The sequence below is a fragment of the Nycticebus coucang genome, chromosome 10, assembly GCF_027406575.1.
Source record: "Nycticebus coucang isolate mNycCou1 chromosome 10, mNycCou1.pri, whole genome shotgun sequence".
Taxonomy (NCBI): Eukaryota; Metazoa; Chordata; class Mammalia; order Primates; family Lorisidae; genus Nycticebus; species Nycticebus coucang.
In genome coordinates, this window is record NC_069789.1 from 76,217,108 (window position 1) to 76,237,918 (window position 20,811).

At 37.5% G+C, this 20,811-nt stretch overlaps 1 protein-coding gene across 1 annotated transcript in view; it reads right to left on the minus strand.

Moving 5' to 3' along the window:
- Nucleotides 1–20,811, minus strand: part of HMCN1 (hemicentin 1) — a 496,417-nt gene that overhangs the window by 360,077 nt on the left and 115,529 nt on the right. Inside the window, exon 2 of the mRNA XM_053606928.1 lies at nt 11,710–11,780. Within this exon, the coding sequence (XP_053462903.1) occupies nt 11,710–11,780 (71 nt within the window). The remainder of the gene's footprint in view (nt 1–11,709; nt 11,781–20,811) is intronic.

Below are 20,811 nucleotides of genomic sequence, written 5' to 3' on the forward strand. Positions count from 1 at the left end.
CAATAATTCCCATGCTTTCAGGGTGTCACCTGTTAGTGTTAAGGGGTAACTCTTCAATAATTTATTTTTCAACCTGTTGGAACTTCTTTCACAGGAGATAGAGCTTTGCTGGGTCTTCAGAGGTTCAGATTGCTTCAATTAAAATATTCAGGCCAGGCGCAGTGGCTCACTCCTGTAATCCTAGCACTCTGGGAGGCTGAGGTGGGTGGATTGCCTGAGCTCACAGGTTCGAGACCAGCCTGAGCAAAAGCAAGACCCCCATCTCTAAAAATAGCCGGGCATCGTGGTGGGCACCTGTAGTCCCAGCTACTTGGGAGGCTGAGGCAAGAGAATCACTTGAGCCCAAGAATTTGAGGTTGCTGTGAGCTGTGATGCCACAGCATTCTATCGAGGGTGACAAAGTGAGACTCTGCCTCAAAAAATAAATAATTAAATAAATAAAATAAAATATTCACAAAGAATATGCTATGTACAAGGCACTCAATATCTTAATTATTAAACCATAAAATGATGTGTCTAAAACATTAAAAAGACTTCAAAAAAATCAGAATTCACAAGAGTTTTAATCAATAGTAGTCCTGAGAGGAAGGAAATGGGATGGAGGCAACTATATGTAACAAAAATACTACCCTATAACCTCTAATTATCAGAAAGGATATGGAAATACACAGGGTTAACTCTCGGCAAAATGGGAAACTGGAAAATGAAGTCTTGGTATTCCCAGTTGCCCTTCACTCATCATCCTCTTCTCTACTGCTTGGAGAATTCCTTTCTCTCTCCTAGGATTCTGTACTTTTATATTGTTTTCTCTTATCTCATTAAATTAACTCACTGCTACTGCCCTAGTTGGGATGGATTTCTGGTCTCTCCTAAAAGATGGCCACCTTATTTGCTCAGGAAGCAAGAGCCAGAAGAGGGCAGGGGCAGGGTCTAGGAGGTCCTGGTGACCAATCATCCTTTGCTTCTTCAAGGACATGGCATTTGCCCTGACAGTACTCATTCTGGGCAGGCCTTTTACTCCAGTTCTCCTCTCATCAGACCTTTCTCTAACTTTCCTCTCTACTTTACCTGTCTACCTAGAAAGCACTTTTTTCCTTCTGCTCTAACACTCACATATGGATTTCACATGCTTTCTGGCACATTTGGCATTATCTTTATTATTAGCTAGTTAATGAAGATTGTGATGCTATTATTCTTTTTATTGAATGTGATAAGAAATATAGTTATATGGCTTGCATCCTATTCTGTCTTGGTTAAAAAAAAAGTAAATCCATACAATACATTTTTACTAATAAAAGCATGATCACTTACGAAGATATAACCTTATGAGAAAGTTGGAGATAAACAAATTTCATGTTCTTTTTACAGCGAGTAGCCACTAAACTAAATTGATGAAATAAGACCTAGATCATCTAAAAGGAAAAGACTACCTATATGACCGAACATACAAATGGAGGTTTTTTAAAAACCAACATGAATTGAAAAAAGAGACCTGGTTGTAAAGTTTCTATGAGGAAACCCGAGGAACTCAGCTGATGACTGAACCAGCATTCAACAATGTGATATGCCTGCCAAAGAAAGCCGCTATCAGCCTCCAACATCAACAGAGGCTCCACAGACACCGCTACAGAGGAGCAGAGGAGTCCCCCAGGTATCATCTGGTGACAAAGTCCAAAGCTATCAAATCTCTCACCAGTGTTATTGAGGTCTAGGGTATAGACAGGTTTCTGGAAGGAATTCAAACATCTGATAGGTAATTGGACAAATAACATTCAAATTCAATCCAATACTATGACCACATTTCTTTTTAAAAATTTTTGAGGCCTTAAAGTAAAAAAGGTAACTTCTTAAGAATTATAGTCCTTCTAATCAACTTGGATTGAGGAAAAAACTCTAATTTTCCTTTATATGTATTTCATTGAAAGTGAGGGTTACAGTTTTCTTGAGGACACCTGGTTTTATATCAAGAAACATTCTCCCAAAGAAAATGTTTGGACCTCCATCCTTACCCTCATGTAAAAGCTAATGAAATCAGATATAGTATTTAACATGAGGACTAGAACAATCTCTTGGTTGATTAAGTAGCATGAATCAAGTGAATCCTGGCATCATAGGTTAACAGATTCCTCTCCTTAAAAGTGATTTTGCTACAGGAATCTTCAATATTTACTATGCAATGAGTCATGTATTTACCCTGAAGAACATTTCCATACATGCACACTTTAAAAAGAAAATCAAGAAATTAGCCATTGTTAGCCACACTCACCCCACTCTAACCATCTGTATATGCTGTTTTGAAAAAGTAGTCCAACATCCAGAATATCCTTCTACACACTCTGTCCTTTGAAGTTCACACAAAAGATCATCAATAAATCAAGTGGGTGTTTGCTTCTGAATAGAGTACCAAATGGAAAACTAGAAGAGTCAGACACCCCTATCTGGCCCTTCATTGTCTTGGCTCAGTCTCCATTTCTTACCCCCTGAGAATAAAGGGTTGCTTGTCTTTCAAGAAATCCTTCTCTTTAGCAGAAACTCTAAGAAAAAACTAAAGTTTTAATAGATGCATCCTTGGGCCCAAAGAAGTTTCATCTCTAACAATAGAAATAACTGATCAAACACTACCTACAAATATATCTAGAGTCCACAATCCCTAAAGGCATTTGTTCTTGTATCTGTCCAAAGTGTATGTGAGGTCACATTTAAATAAACCTACCACCCTCAGTAGCCAGAACTGAGAAAGGGAGCAATTTTCAATAGATAATTAACTTTGTCCTTTGCAGTTCAGTTAATTGCAGGTGAGCCAATTACTCAAAGTGACTGTCAACAGTACTTTGAGATAAAAAATAGTTATGAAATTAATTAATTTTGTTGAAGCCATATTAGCCCTAGACCCACATCTGTCTTTAATTCTTAACTTTCCTACTTAAATACTACAAATCGATAGTGATCAAAACAGCATGGTATTGGCACAAAAACAGAGAAGTAGATGTCTGGAACAGAATAGAGAGCCAAGAGATGAACCCAGCTACTTACCGTTATTTAATCTTTGACAAGCCAATTAAAAACATCCATTGGGGAAAAGATTCCCTACTTAACAAATGGTGCTGGGTGAACTGGCTGGCAACCTGTAGAAAACTGAAACTGGATCCACACCTTTCACCACTAACCAAGATAGACTCTTACTGGATTAAAGACCTAAACTTAAGACATGAAACTATAAAAATACTAGAAGAGAGTGCAGGGAAAACCCTTGAAGAAATTGGGTTGGGTGAGTTTTTTATGAGAAGGACCCCCCGGGCGATTGAAGCAGCTTCAAAAATACACTTTTGGGACTTGATCAAACTAAAAAGCTTCTGCACAGCTAAGAACACAGTAAGTAAAGCAAGCAAACAGCCCACAGAATGGGAGAAGATATTTGCTGGTTATGTCTCTGACAAAGGTTTCATAACCAGAATCCACAGAGAACTCAAACACATTAGCAAGAATAGAACAAGGGATACCATCACAGGCTGGGCAAGAGAATTGAAGAGAAACTTCTCTGAAGAAGACAGGCGAGCGGCCTTCAGACATATGAAAAAATGCTCATCATCTTTAATCATCAGAGAAATGCAAATCAGAACTACTTTGAGATATCATCTAACTCCAGTGAGACTAGCCTATATCACAAAATCTTAAGACCAGAGATGTTGGCGTGGATGTGGAGAAAAGGGAACACTTTTGCACTGCTGGTGGGAATGCAAACTAATACATTCCTTTTGGAAAGATATATGGAGAACACTTAGAGATCTAAAAATAGATCTGCCATTCAATCCTGTAATTCCTCTGCTGGGCATATACCTAGAAGACCAAAAACCACATCATAACAAAGATATTTGTACCAGAATCATTATTGCAGCCCTATTCATAATTGCTAAGTCATGGAAGAAACCCAAGTGCCCATCGATCCACGAATGGATTAACAAATTGTGGTATATGTACACCATGGAATACTATGCAGCCTTGAAGAAAGATGGAGACTTTACCTCCTTCATGTTTACATGGATGGAGCTGGAACATATTCTTCTCAGTAAAGTGTCTCAAGAATGGAAGAAAAAATATCCAATGTATTCACCCCTACTATGAAACTAACTTAGGACCTTCACATGAAAGCTATAACCAAGCTACAACCTAAGAACAGGGGGAAGGGGGAAAGCGTGGGGAGGGAGGGGGGAGGTGGGTAGAGGGAGGAGGATTGAAAGGATCACACCTGTGGTGCATCTTACAAGGGTACATGTGAGCCTTGGCAAATGTGGAATGTAAATGTCTTGGCAAAGTAACTAAGGAAAATGCCAGGAGGGCTATGTCAACTAATGAGATGAAAATGCATCAAATATTCTATGAAACAAGTGTATGGTGCCCCATGATCATATTGATGTACACAGCTATGATTTAATAAAAAAAATAAAAATAAAAAAATAAACATTCTGGTACAGAAAAAAATAATAAAATACAAAGAAAAATTATATAAATAAATGTTGGTTTGATTAGATTTACAAGGTTACTTAAACTAATATTTAGGAGGAAAGTAGCAGAGAGATAAAGGAAACTGGTTTTGGTATTAAACATCTCTGGTTTTGAGACCAGCCTTGCTACTTGTCAATTTTGTGACCTGAGAAAGATCTGTAACCTAAAATCACAAAGTTTGAGGTTCCTCACTTATAAAAAAGAGTAACAATATTTGTGTGGGTTCAAATTGAAATAATGACTTTAAAACACAAAACATTTGCAAGGTGCATGTTCCATAACTGTTAACTCATTTATGGCATAAATACTTGAGGATTGTTTTTCTTAAAGAAACTTTGGAGTACTGGAGGTGGTAGCAGCAGTGGGTAACACTTCTCAAGCCCTTGAAGATCTATATGTATTATGAGTGGGACACTTTACTGCAATTTTTTCTCTAATTAAATACAGGGTATTCCTCCTATATATCTGAAATTTATAAGTCAAATTGATATTAAGAAAATATAAATGAGAATAAAAACTGCTTTTCTAAGTTGAATCATGTCCAATATAAAAAATGAAAATCAAATCTTTTATAGCTCTACTGTATATCAATGCTGCTGTACAATCCCACCCATTTTCTTTTTTAGTCACTTTTTCCCCTTTTATTTGCGTATTTGCTTTCTTAATTTTTTCAGTCACTTATCAGTTTGATTTTTTTAAATTCATTGAAAGAATTCTCTATAAATCTGGAAATTAAAAATACACTTTAATTACAAAGATGTAGAATCAACTGAAGTGCCCATCAATCCATTGATTTATTAATCAATAGATGAATCAAATGTGGTTTATGTATACGCATGTACCATGGAGTACTATTCAGGTATAAAAAGATGAATTGCTACCTTTTGCAACACTCTGGATGGAAATGGAGACTATCTCCCTAAGTGAAGTATGACAAGAATAAAAAAAATAAAGACCACATGTCCTCACTATTAAATTGGAACTAACCAATGAGGAAAGTAAAACTCAGTGAAAATCAACTGCTGCTGGAGGTGGGGGTGAAGTATAAACCAATTTAAAGGGTCTTACCAACATTATTTGAGTGACAGGGACACTTCCAGCTGGGACTCAAAGATTACAAAATGATCCATGTAACCTGAACACTTGTAGGAAGGAAGGAAGGGAGAGAGAGAGAAAACGAGGGAGGGAGGGAAGGTGGACGAGAAGAAAGAAAAAACACTTTTATAGAGTAGCATGAGGAAGGAAGGAGAAAAAACTGAAAGAGTGAGGGAGAGAGAAGACAGGGAAGGAGGAAGGGAAAAAGGAAAAAGCACTTTTACAGAGTAGCATGATTTAAAATACTAGAAATTAAAGTATATACCAAATCGGCCTAGTAAATTAATCTTCCAAAACAAGCATTACCTTGTCCTCTTCTTTTTAACCATCTTTGCCTATCTGGCCATATTCTCCTTTGGCAGTTAATTCTAGTATCAACTGCTCTTCTGCGACAGCAAAACATTTTTTTCTGCAAACCTCAGCCTGCTACAGTTTCACCTATTTTTTCTCCTGGACTTCATCCCTATCTTCCTCACAACTATCACGTTGCTACACGACAATGCTATGCCACCTACTTTAATCATATTTTGCCTTTTTAGAAAGTCTATTTGATTAAAAGATGTTACAAAGGAAAACTAAATTACATGTGAAGCTTTTCAGTTTGGAGGATCAACTATCTATATAAAAGTTGGAACTGCTGTTCCATTATTATAGAAATATATTAATGTTTTCAGGTTTGGGTTTTTTTTTTTTTTTTACACTTCAAATGCTTGACTAATGTGCTTTTGTTCTTTAAAAGATTTGGATAAAAGGCTTGAATCATATCCCTGCCAATACCATTTTCTAAAAATCAGCAAACTTTTGAGTTTCTTACAAAGAATGTGACCCAAGGCAGGACTCTGCACTGAATATTTACGAGGACATTAATTCCCAAAGCTCTGTGTGATTAGAATACTATTTGTTGTCATTTGTTTTTCCTTCTTTTCCCCAAAGAGAAAGCACAGTTGTTTTTTTCAAGCTACTTCTCTGTATCCCAGATGAAAGAGGATGAAGGAAAATGCAATGAATGTTATAAATGTAATGATTTAAGTAGAGCTTTTTTTGCTAAATTCTTCTTGGAAAATGTTAGATTGTTTTTTCTCAAGTTAATTTCGTATCTTTATTTTTTTAAAAAGCTGAGGCTGCGGTAATGTTCGTGGATGATTATTTAATTTACTTTGAACTAAATTCACTTTTCTTATTTTCAAAACTAATATGAATGTGAATCCGAGTTTAACAGGACAGCAAACCTTATTGCTCTTGCTATTCATGACTTTGGGGGAGTAAATAAAAATGGTAGAAGGAGAAGTGAAGAAGGATCTGGAAATTAGACACACAAAAAAATCAATATTCACACTGAAACTTCAGGAAATTTGTGAAATTTAGTTTCACAAACTGATTAATGAAATAATAAAATATTCTATAAGCAAATACTGAAAAGAAAACAAAATATATCTGTCAGATTAGGTGTTAAGTGATGATCTAGCCTAGCCTGTTCATATTTGACCCTTATTTAATGAAATTTTATGCCACTGATTAAGTAAGGAACAATTATTTAGAAACTTTGAAAGTAAACACACGTTATTCCCAATGCTGATAACAGTGCCCAATGTTGAATGAAGGGAATAAATAAATATTTGAATTCTTCCTCAGTTGGCTGTTCTAATTAAGCTTCCTCTCAGATATTAGGACAATGAAAGGAAAGAAAAAACTCCATCAAACATAGCCTGCTTGAAGGAAACCTCCAGAAAAAGGGACCCCAGTTTTCACTGCAGGGGAGAAAGAAAGAAAAATATTATTTTGAAGAGAGATAAAATTATATGATACTATAGAGTAGCTTTGTCCAATTCAATTCCAGAGGGAGATGGGGCAGAAGTCCAGAGAGGAAGTCAGTAGAATGTGAATAGGAATCAGGACCCTTCTCTATTCTGTAGACCAGTGGTTCTCAACCTTCCTAATACTGCGGCCCTGTCATACAGGTCCTGTGGGTCACGACCCACAGGTTGAGAACCGCTGCTGTAGACTAATGGAGCACAGAAAATAAGGGTCCTTCCTGAAGATCCTTCAGAACAAAAGAACAACTGAGAGGCAGGAAGTCAGTAACTGCCAGTGCGAGGTCTCGTGGAGAATGTAGGTGTTTTCCTTCTGGCCAGACTTTTAAGAATACAGCCCACCTGTACTCTCACAGAGGAAACAAACAAAGAAAAGACTATAGTAAATCCCTTCCTCACATTCTGTGTGCTAGAAATCTTCATTATTTAGCCTTTTTGATTCTCTATAATGCAAGGAAAACTGATGTTTAAGTGTTTAAGGTATCTTTTGAAACATCATGTCAAATTTAAGTAATATTAGATACAATTATACTGTTAAATATACAGCCAAAAGAAGTCTCCTCAGATGGCATTCATTTATTCAACATTCTACTATAGACACTGGTTCCTCCTCCAGAAAAAGGAGAGACGAAATGAGAGTTACAAGACTCTTGCCTTCAGGAATTCACAGGAGAACAGAGGCACATAAACATTTAAACAACAAGAACTATGCAATTTCTAATCTCAATGATCCTTGTACAGGATAGACATTTCCATAAAGACTTTTTTTCCCCCAGAAAATCTAGATATCCAAAGTGGCAAAGAAATTGATACATTGGGGTGGGGGTAAATAGTGAATAAGTGACAAGATAATGACTGGGAAGAATGATATGGTATAAGAGAAAGGAAATGGAGGATTATTACTGGAAAAATTATAAGAAGAAATTCAGTAAAAGGAAAAAATAGTCAGGAGATAACTCTATAAATTTATTTATATGTTTATTAAATATAATTCTATTTTGTATATAATTTAAAAATAGAAACATGCACAAAAAACAAGCACCATTGAATACACATTTGGAATGCCGACCTCTGGGTTTCATACTCTATTCCCCCATGATGCTCATACTATGTCCAGTTCCAAGTCAAGTCATTTACCCAACAGTGAAGCCAATCAAAGCACTGTACTGCAAACTCTAATTTGGACCCTGTTAATCCAGACATTCTGGCTTATTTGTTTATCCATTCATCAAAAAGTAAGCATGTATTATGTACCAGGCATTTTCCTGGGAGATTCAGTAATAAGCTAAATTAGACATGGTCCTTCAGTGTGAACTCCCAACTGCTTCATGATGGTAGTGAGAAAGGACTAAGCCTGGAAGATAGGGAAGGATTCTCCAAGAAAGTGGTATTCAAGATGAGAATTTGAGTACACAATTTTAAACCAGGTTAAGCGAGTATAGAAGTAAGAGCAGGTAGGTTAAAAGATGGGAACTTCTTATGCAAGAACAGTCTGTGAAAATAAATCTAAGAAGAGAAGGGTGAGAATCCAAATATGAGGAGGTTCTATGCAAGGCCCCAAAGGCAGCAAACAGGCTGGATGGGGGCAAGTAGCACTACATGGGAATGAAAGGTAGGTCGGTCTTAAGTTACTCAAGCCATAGGAAGAATTTGATGAGAAGGGAGTAAGGGGACAAGTGGATATGGTATAAGGCGTGAGTGTTCAGAGATGTTATTTTTTGAGGTCTTTTTGTCTGCAGAATAGAGAAAGGCCTGGAAAATGAAAGCAAGAGTAAATGCAAGAACGTCACTTAGAAGATTTACTGCATTACTTTAAGGACAAAGTAATTGGGACTAAGATAGTGCATACGGAAATGAAGAGCAGTCAGTAGATTTCAAAGACACTTAGAAAGTTAAAAACAAAAGACTCAGCAATGGCTTAGATATAAAAGGTAAAAGTGAGAAGTATACTAAGGAAGACTCAGATATTTGATGGGATAAGCAGAATCCTGAAGGTTTCATCCACAAAAGTAATGAACAGCAGACAAAGACAAAGGATGAAGGACCAAATGTGGGCCACTGGCAAAGGAACGGTCATGAATTTCCTTTTAGAGAGCCATTATTACATCCGAGAGATTGAAATGAGGGCCTGTTCCCCAGAAAAGAGGTTGAAACTAAAACATATTTACATGAGTATGGATGATTTTACCTAAGAAGAGGATAAAAAGTTAGAAAATAAAAGGGAACCAGGTCTAAAACACTGAGAACTCCAACATTCAGCAGCTAAGTGGAAGGCAATGAGCTTTCCTAACAAGTTTTGAGCAGAAAAAGTGGGAAGAAAAATGAGAAAGTGAATGAGGAAACAGATGTGTCAAGAAGAAAGGGGAGGCCCACATTGTCAAAGACCACAAAGTCCAGGCAATATCATGAGGATTGAAACGTTCCCATTGCATTTAGCAAAGTGAATTTCCTTGGTCCCTCCTGGCTCAAGTCACTCTGGTAGAGGGAGGTTAGTGGGATGGGCACTGGATCGAAATAGATGAGGAATAAATGGCAGGGATAGGAGTGCAGAAACGATGGCAGTGAACACAGACAACTTGCTTGGCATAGAAAAAAAAATAGAAGCTGTTATTTGTAGAAAGATTTGGGAAAAATAGAGAAGTTATTTATTTTGTTTTGCCTTTCATGGTTTTGTTTGCTGGGATTTGTTTGTTTGTTTTTCTGCTAGAGACTTGAACAGATTTAAAAGTCAATGAGAACTCTTAAGCAGTTGAGAGATGCAGTTTGTTAGTGGGAAAATCCCCAGAAAGCCAAGGAGCTGAGATCAACTAGAGGATAGGATGGAATGGGTGCCAGATGTAGGTGGGTCATAGGTTAGGTGTGAGGAAGCAGAGGGCTTTGCTTGTACGTACCTGTATGTGAAAGTAAGGTCACTTGCTCAGAGTAGAACATTTGCGGAAATAGCCAGGAGTAAGAGGATGGTGAGATAAAGGTTTGAGGAAAGTGGATACAATTTTCAATTGTCATTAAGAGGCATGAAAGATTTTATTGACCAAGGAAACAAAGTAAGGTCATGGGAGTATTGAGTCCATTTCAGATATGTGGCTATGAATTCACAAAGAATTGTTGAAGCATTGAAGTGAGTCTTCAACGGCATTTGGCCACTAGTGAACAAGCATGGATAATGCAGATAGTTAGAGTCTCTCAGGAATGAGGTTTTGCTTTTTGAACAGAAACGTGATGGGAAAAGGTGAAAAGTGAGTGCTTTTACAAGGATAAAACTCTGAGCTAGTTTGCAGGAAAATGAGAAAAGGAGAGATCTGATGGCTTGAGAGAAAGTATCAATGAACTGAAGTCTTTGATGAGGTTGAGGAAGTAATTATAGTATGAGAAGTTGCACCAGCAAGCTCAATGGACAGATAGTCGTGGTTGGAGATCAAGATGTCTGAATTAATTATTTGGGATATGGAACAATTTGTTATGATAATAAGATCCAGGAGGGATTTGTGGGAACAGAAGACTAAGAGTGAAAATAAAAGTCATGGAAGGTAACTGAAGGTAACTCCGTCAAGGAACTGACGGAGGACTAGTCTCACTACATCATTCCCATCAATGACCCAGCCCTGAGGGAGAAACGTAGCCAAAGAGCCAGGTACCAATTACCTGTGTGAATGATGGAAAGTGGCCAAAAAGTCTGTAGGTGACAGCTGCAGAAACTACAGAGGATAGTATGGTAAAATAGCCTAAAAAAGCAAACTTGTTTGAATGAATGGATTTGGGGATCATCTCAAAGCAGCACCAAAAAAAAGGTGTCTATTTTCAAAATAACGTTTAAACCAATGTTATTCACCTTCTCATTTAATAATAAAATTATATTTATGGTAAAAAAAAAATTTCATATGGCCAACTTATAGAATAGAATGTCTAAATTATTTTAGTTATGCCATTAATGTTGGGGGAAGAGAATTACCACCAGTTCCTTCTGTTTCTAAGTAAAAGGATTTATGTAGAGCAGGGGTCAGCAAAGTTTCTTTTTAGAGGGGCCAAACAATCTTTGTAACAACTACTCAACCCTGCCATTGCAGCATCAAAGCAGCCAAAGATGGTGTGTAAATGAAGGGGTCGTTTTGAACCCACTCTGTATTATTTCCATATGGATTGTTCAGGTCATACTGGACTCAGCCAGGGAAAAAGGGTGGTGTTTATTGGGTCCCTTACAAATACCAAGAATCACTTCTTTTATCTTTAAAAAAATAAAGAAAGCCATCCCAAGATTCGTAATTTTTCACCTCTCACAAAGAAAATTGAATGTAAGACTCACCTGAACATAGAGTTCTCTGAGTTCATATTGAAATTTCTTGGGATCTGTCGTAATTGTCACTGGGCCAATTTCTGTGAAGATAAAAATGATACAGTTTAATCAATCGTAATCAATGGCATTAAAGACTTTGTGTTTATAAATGTCTTTCATTGTGTACCACATGGTTATTTATTAATAAGAAATATTCAGCAAAACACCAAAGACTCTTTCTCAACTTAGAGCTACCAAAGAATAACTTATAATTTACTGTAAATTATGCATACTAAAAGAGTGCATTTTTAACCTTGAGAAATGCAATGGAGAGTCAAAAATATTATAGCACAAAGAATCAGGAGACCCCAGTTTCAGTTGTTTCTTACTCTCACCAGTCAGTAAGTATTTATCAAGTACCTACTTTATTTCCTGAATTTAAATGAATCATTTATTCATTCTATAAGGAAGCTTTCTCAACTATAAAGTATAAATTTGTCTGCAACTTCTTCTAGTAAGTCTGAATTAGTTCACGATAAAGTTTAATGCTGAAAAAAAATGTGAACATTAACTGCCTATCCCTCAGGGTTTTTACAAACTTGGAGAAGCGTAGATCTAAAGAGTTTTAAAGTATAAGAAATAGTTCTTGTCCCTTCCTCTTCCACAGCTGGGGTGACTGAGTACCACTATTGCCATGCTTCTCCTGGTAATGATTACTGGCGTTGACACAATTACCTTCAGAGTTGTGACCCCCCTCATGACTTCCCGAAGTACTGCACAAACCTCTGCTCCAAATGGGAACAGGTGGGGCTCCGACTGCCTTTCCTGGAGAGAAACAACTTAAATCCCAAGTCAGGGGAGGAGCAGGAGCCCACGTATCAGTTTGGGTTACACTTACAATATCCATATGCAGTATACATAGTTTATTTTTGTAGCATACATAATGTCTATAGTAAATATCTCAATCCCCAAAGCTCATTTCCTTTCCAAAAAATCAACTTTTAAAATAGATAAGCTGAAAGTGGTCTTTTATTAGTATCAATTCCTTTTCCTAGAAAGCATTGATATAGTTCAGTAAGGATATTAAAATTCCTCTGGGTATCATGTGCACAGATACATGATCCTGAATTCTCACAGTGGATGAAAAGTCGCCTATCTTATGTAATGAAAATATAAGGCTTCCATGATCATATCAATGTACACAGCTATGATTTAATAAAAAAAAAAGAAACTATAAGGCTTCATTTCAAAACTGTAGTGTGCAACTACAATATAAAATTATAAAGATATTTAACATTTAGCTTTTACAAACCATTTTCTAGCTTCAAAGGCAACTTTTGGAAAAGGACTTTACAACTTCAAAGGATGATAATTAATTCGCCAAGCCCTCTTTAACGTGCTGCATATGGTAGAAAAACAGAGTGTAGTATTTTAAAAATAAATGAGATAACTTGGAAAGGAGGTACAATTTGTCTGCCATAACCTATGTAACTTTTCTTAGAAATAACGAGGAAAAAAAGTCTCAATCCTTCACTATAGATTAGACACCTTAAAATTTGCAAAAGGAATGAAGAAGCAATTGGAGAAACTGTGAAAATGCAAACATCTGCCTTCCCTACAAAGCAGTACAGTCCTTAGCCATGTCCTGCGTACATGGAAAATGGAAGAAGCCTCCTCCCTCAAGACTAAACAAAGGCATACTTTGCAAAGGAATGCGAAACAGCAAAGAAGATGCCAGGCAGTTACACCCTGACATATAAATTGTCAGCACCATTGGCAAGCCAAGCTTCTATGTTCCTACGTTGCACAATACTGAAATAATCCAAGAACTTAAAACTCAAGAAATAGAAAGAAATACAAAGAATACTAAAAAAAAAAAAAAAAAAGACCCAATTATATAAGAATAAAGAATGTAGACATGCAAGAACATATAATAATAATAATAATAAATCTCTGGATATATGCCTGTTCTTTAAGAGTAGGGATCATGGGGTGCTATTAAAATGAAAGGACTGATTAGCCTTCATTTTAGTCAACCAGAGACTCTCAAATATACACCTGTTTTCAAACATAGGAAATCCCTCCCAAGCTTATTAATAAACATTTTTTGCAAACCACACTAAACAGCTGAGATAAATCTTTTACCAGTTATGAGAAAGACTCAGGAGAGGTAACAGCTTGCCGAGCTGTCATATCCCTCCAGCTGTAAGCATCCTTTCCAACTCATTTGAACTGAATGATATGACTTTGGCGAAATCAGCCCTCCTCCCTTTCAGAAGTTGCTTCCATTCCAATCTTTCCCTTCACAGACTAGAGCCCTGTGCCAGTTGTGTCATTAGCAGTTTCCTCTCCTCTTTTTTGCTCATATTAGTTTCATCCCTTGCCAAGCCTTTGATGACATGCAGCAGGTACAACTTTGTCCTCGCTTCCTGCCTGAACACGGTCCTCTATTGCTGATAGAATTAAATGAACCCTGTAAGGCAATCCAGACTCTGTCTTCTATTCACCAAAACCTCAAACTTTGAAGCTACTGCCCTTGCTTAACATCCCTATGAACACCCCTCTTGTCTTTCTCCTGCCCATGCAACTCTCAGTATCTGTCATATGAACCCGACTTAAACCCAATCTCCTTGCATGTCCTGCCTTTTAATTTGCTTTAATGTTGTCTTGATAATATTTTCCATAATAAAAACATAGGAAGAATGAAGGTGCATAATATTTAACAAAATAAGGGTATCATCTACACTTTCTCCATTTAGTTTACCTAGTTGTTCACAAAGAAAACCTTCACCAAAAATTAAAAACAAATCAATCTCTAGTATAATTATAGTGCTAGAGGGGGCAGGAAAGATCATTTGATTCAATTCCCTTATCCTACACTTAAGAAGACTTGAGGTCTGGGGACAATGAAATTGAGAAACTTTGATGGTGAAGAAAGAGCTTAAGATATCTGATAACATTTCCTATGCTGAGCAACCTACACTGCTCACTAACTTACCCTCTTTTCCAAGATCTCCATTCTGTGAATCATATCACAACTGGTTTCCATTCCTTTTCTCTGGACTATGGCAGGATGGGCCATGTTCAGAGTCTCCAATTTCATGAGCACAATACCCAGAATTCTTTATTGTCACATGCCTGGGTTTTTTTTTAATAAATTGAAGAACATTATCCCTCTTTCCTAGTAAATACTATATTATCAAACATATAAAGAAAGTTCACTGGAAGACTGCTTCTCAAATCTATTTCACACACACTGTATGTGGTTGCTCTTGATAGCATAGAGATGAACAAGTATGGATCCTACCCTCAAAGTCTCAATGGTCTGTAGTGTACATACATAATTACAGTACAGTGTAGCAAGTACAGAAATAAAAGTGAGGAAAAGATAGTGTGGAAGCACTAATAAATGGAGACTTTCTCCTTTCAGAAAGAACTAGGGGAGATTTTGAAAAGGCGGTAAAAGTTTTGGATTTCAAATTAGAGAAAATAAATTCTTTATTCATTCTAATTTCTTTTTTCTTTCTTCTTTTTTTTTTTTGTAGAGACAGAATCTCACTTTATCGCCCTCTATAGAGTGCTGTAGCATCACACAGCTCACAGCAACCTCCAACTCCTGGACTTAGGCAATTCTCTTGCCTCAGCCTTCCGAGTAGCTGGGACTACAGGCGCCCGCCACAACGCCCGGCTGTTTTTTGGTTGCAGTTTGGCCGGGGCCGGGTTGAACACACCACCCTTGGTATATGGGGCCGGCGCCCTACTCACTGAGCCACAGGCGCTACCCATTCTGATTTCTTTTTAAATTCTATATATCAGGAATACATAAGGTATGGTGTAAAATAAGTTACTACCTATAACTATCTATAGTTGCAAACATAATCTTAATAGTCTGTTACATATAGGACCCCCCCCACCTTGAGCCTTCCAACAATCTCACAAAGTAGGTAGAACAAACATAATTATGTAGACAATAGAAGCGTAGGTAATCAGAGTTGACCAGCCCCTTTAGAAGCTACCATGATAGCCTATGCCAGCAAAAAAAAAAATAGCCAGCATTCTGATGAGATCTGTAATACCAACTAATTGGTAGGCTGAGGCAAGAGAATTGTTTGAGCCAGCCCAAGAGTTAGAGGTTGCTGTGAGCACACTACCAAGGGTGACAAAGTGAGATTCTGTCTCAAAAAAATAAAAAAAGTTTTCCATTTCCAATGTAACCAAAGTGTTGTCTTCTTTACTTTAATCAAGCTATCAATATAGATAATTAACAGATACAATTTTTCCCTTATAACTTATTTTTATTTTTTAAACAAAAGGAAGATTAAGGTAACATGTATTACACAAATATAAGAAATTTGTTATGCTTCAGAGACTATTTTTAATTTTATAAAATAATAGTATCTGAAGATTTAAGGAAGGCTTTTCCCTTTTCAGTAATTCTATTATTTCCTGTTTCCTAGGAATTTATCAGATGGGTTGGATTTATTTCCAACATTTCAGCCATTGTTCTCTTAATCTGAGTTGCTGGGTTGTACTTAAGAAAATAATGGAAAGAAATTCACAATGTAATATTTTCTGTCACTGCTTCACTTGGCAAGATCAATATCCAGTACCTCATTTCCTTTTTCCCTTCTACTAACAGATTTCTGCTACTTATACTTTTTTTTTTACTCAGAGTGGTTCCTTGATAATAAGAAGAATATTTATTGCTGCCTTCTGGGGTCTACACACTGCCTGAGCATGATTTAATAACAGTGTTCACAATTTCTTTGTTCTTCTTTTAAATATATCATTCTTGACCTTATATTGATAGTTGAACATGAATAAATACGTGAAAAGCTAAGCCACATTATGAAGTGATCGACATCTGCAAAGCATTATAGAAGTAAAGACATACATAAATCAGAGGATCTGCCACAATGGAAGTTGAAACATAGTTGAAAACTTAAAAAATAGCAAGCTATAAAAACTTAAAAGAAGTCTAAAAGTTAAAAGAAGTCAGTAGAGCCAAGTGATACCAGTACAGAAGTATAGTAAATTTTCTTAGTGTCCATGAGGGATAAAGAGATCCTTGAGCTGTGGGGAAATACCCCAGGAAGGCATTTAGGAAGAGGCAAGCTTTGAGTTGGGACTTGAAGAGAACACAGGATTAATAGAGTAACAGAAGAGCAAAGAAATTCTGAACCTTGGGATATGACCTCATCAAAATCCCCTTCATGGCCTGAAGCTCAGCACATTCCATTTTGTTATAAATTCTACTCTCAATTAGTTTAATAAAAATCATGTCTAATGCACTTTGTGTGCAATGATGCTGCTATAAATATACATATTCAAAGCATTCCTCTTGTTTTCAGAACAAAAATTTAATAAATTATATTTCCTGCTTTGGGATACCACAGAAAATCAGATTAATAATTATATTTACTTTTACTGCTTTCAACTTAATCTACTATATTCACTCTTTCCAGATTTCTCCATCCTCACTCAATCATAATGTTGCCATCTAGCACCATTTTTAAATGGTCTTCAACCAAATGACAAAACCAGACTATCTCCTGATTTTTTTTTTTTTTTTTTTGAGACAGTATCTCACTCTGTTGCCCAGGCTGGAGTATAGTAGCAGGATGCAACTTACTGCAGCCTCAAATTCCTGGGCTCAAGCAATCCTCCTGCCTCGCCTCCTGAGTAACTAAGACTACAGGTACAAGCCACCATGCCTAGCTGATTTTTTAAAAATATTTTAGAGGCAGCATCTCCCTGTGTTTCCCAGACTGGTCTTGAACTCCTGAGCTCAAGCATCCTCCTACCTTAGCCTTCCAAAGCGCTGGGATTACAGGCATGAGCCACAGCACCCAGCCAGTTTCCTGACTTTGAACTGAGCTATTGCCAAGTATGTTTTGTGGTTCATTTAACAGAGTGCATTCCTCCTCCAATTATAACAGATAATTTTCAGGACCACTTAAAGTACCCTCTGATTGTTCTGGCAATGAAATGATATTATTTGTTTCATTTTATAAAGTCAATGATGAACTCATTCATAGTATGTTATCTAATAGCTATTAAACAGCATTCTGTTCCGCTATCCCAAAGAGGGTATTCATTTAACAACGAGCTGTATGATAACCTTGAACAGACACATTGAGCAAAATTGCACATAGGATACACATAATGCAGAGATCATTTCTTTTTTTTTTTTTTTTTTTTTTTTTTTTTTGTAGAGACAGAGTCTCACTGTACCGCCCTCGGGTAGAGTCCCGTGGCGTCACACGGCTCACAGCAACCTCCACCTCTTGGGCTTACGCGATTCTCCTGCCCCTCAGCCTCCCGAGCAGCTGGGACTACAGGCGCCCGCCACAACGCCCGGCTATTTTTTTGTTGCAGTTTGGCCGGGGCTGGGTTTGAACCCACCACCCTCGGCATATGGGGCCGGCGCCCTACTCACTGAGCCACAGGCGCCGCCCTGCAGAGATCATTTCAATTCACGGACGTCTGAACAAGATGTAGAAAAAATTGTTCACATGAATTCAATCATGTTACACAGATATTAAAACAGGAAGCTAAAAAGAATGCCTTAATAACAAACACGGGGCTTTGAGGTATACAGAATAGGATGTTATTGCTTAGACTGGACTTTGGCCAGGACAGCAGCAAGTAGTCTCGCAGAAAAACAGCAGTGGGATTTTTAATGGCCAACAAAGTTCAGACTGTCAGTTTTACATGTACTCCTCAATATAACATGCCATTTTTACCTTGAGAATATATCTAAGTATTGATAAGATATACTCAGAAATTTAAGAGAACATTACATTTATTTCATAAGATTTAAGTAACAAGCTCTTCTGTGTGATCAAGGTGCCTTAAAAGCAAACAAAAAGAAAATAAATACCAAGTTCAAGAACATTTTTGACTGTAAATAATGATACAGAGAATGTGTTAGACTGGAACAGATTTCACAAGTTTTGGTGGGGATTTTTGGTTTTGGGGGGGATTTTTGTTTTTGTTTTTTTGAGACAGCGTCTCATGTTATTGCCCAGGCAAGAGTACAGCAAGTAGCTTCATCATAGCTCAGCGCAACCTCAAACTCCTAGACTCCAGGGACCCTCCCGCCTCAGCCTCCCAAGTATCTAGGACTACAGCCACATGTCACTATGCCCACACCACACCTTTAATTTTTTTGTAGAAATCAAGTTTCACTATGTTGCCCATACTGTTCTCAAACTCCTGGCTTCCAGTGATCTCTCACCTCTCAAAGGATTACAGTCAAGAGACACCTTGCCTGGCCTACTTCAAAGTTTTAATTGCTGTCTTAGACAATTCTTTAACATTAATAGTTTCCCAAATAAATCTAATCATCAGTTAGGAATAAAGAAAAGAAAAATAATGAAGGGAGAAGTAAAATGTTGATGAAAAGGAAAAAAAAAATCTGTTTGCAAGTACTTAAAAACAATCATTTAGGTTGTTGAAATTTCCACATGTCAAGAGAACAGACTGCATTTCAGCCCTGATTATTTCCACAACAACCAAACACATGTCTGCAGCCCTTTGATTGTGCTTTCAGGGCAAATATAATTCAGTGATCCTAAAACCATATTTATGAAGAAAACATTTTATTTGCAAGTATATGGGAATGAAAGATATGCTAACAGTATATTGACATGTGGGTGTGCATGTGTATGTGTGTGCGTGTGTGTGTGTAATATGTGCATGGTTTGCCTTAAACACTTGCATGAATTCATTGAGCAAACAGCCACTATATACTTAAGGAGAGTTCAAATTGTCAGAAGAAAACACAAGCCAACAAGTGTGTTTTAAAAGAGAAGAGTCATGATTGTAACAACCAGAAATATCTGGGTGCATCTTACAAATGTAAGGGCTGGTTGCACAGATTTCTGACCAGTGCAATTGTACAAGGCTCTGCTCTCAACAAAATCCTGCCTTGAGGTTTATGCTTTGCAGTCCTTGCATTAAAATAATTCCTTTCTTCGGGTTTGTGTTTGTTAAGTGAAGTTCAATGGAACAATGGAATGCAGGCTGCAGGATGAGAGCCCTGGTTCCTCTGCTGTCCCACCTCCCACCCCCCTCCAGAGGCAGGTTCTCAGCTACCCTTTCTCCTGCCCCTAGGCATCCCAGGTTCTACTCAGTAGCCCCATCCCTGCTTCTCTTTGTTGCCATCTTCTGTGCCCAGTGTAATCTTTGAGCAGGGCAAGGAGGTGGCAAGCCCCGCTCCAGGCTGGCAACAGCACAGCCCTGGGAAGAGAGAGCCAGAATCTCAAGGGGGGTGTGGTTTTCATGCTCTGCCAATCCAGTTACCAAGCTTGTCTTGGGTTTAAAGATGGATGGGGGTTACCTGTTTGAAGGGTTGGGGCAGCTGGCCCATGAGAAGAGAATATGTCTGGCTCAACTGGAGCAGCCTGGGGCACGGCACTTGGGTCCTGAAGCTGGTGGGGAGGAGAACCTGGCAACTTAGCCTGTCTAGAGGTTGAGTGCAGCCTACATTGTGAGGAAGAACCTTCTGGTGCCCATCTAAGTCTACCCTTGCCCCAGAGGTATACAGGTGCCCAGGAACTCTCTCTCGTAGCTTCCATGCCTAGAGGATCTTCCCTTCTGGCTTCCAACCCTCTGAAGTCTGGCTTGAATTATTAGCACGAGTTTTTACCATCCATCTTTATTTTGCACAATGCCAGTTTTAAATGTAAATATCAGAGGTTTTAATGGTAAGAGGACTCACTCAAATTACACAATTCTTATTTCAGGGCTGATCCCAGATGGTGCCTCCAGCTGGCCAGAAGAGACAAATGTAAACCAAATTAAAGAATGTTGAAGGAAGATGCATTTACTATATGATCCTAACAAAAGTATGATTGTTCCAGGTTTATCATAACATTGGGTCAAGCAGGACTCCTTACTGAAAAACATAAAAGAATTTTTTTAATGGAGAAAGATTATGTTTATATAAAGGGAAGCTAAGTATTAAAATAGGCATATCCTCCTGGCAAGTTAATTTGTAGACTTCATACATTTAAATCAAAATCTCAGTATAAAGTTTGATTGCTTGTATGTATTTTAACACACTTAGAAAAATTTTAAACACTTAGAAAAATTATTTTAGGCCGATTTTGAACAGCATATGAGCAA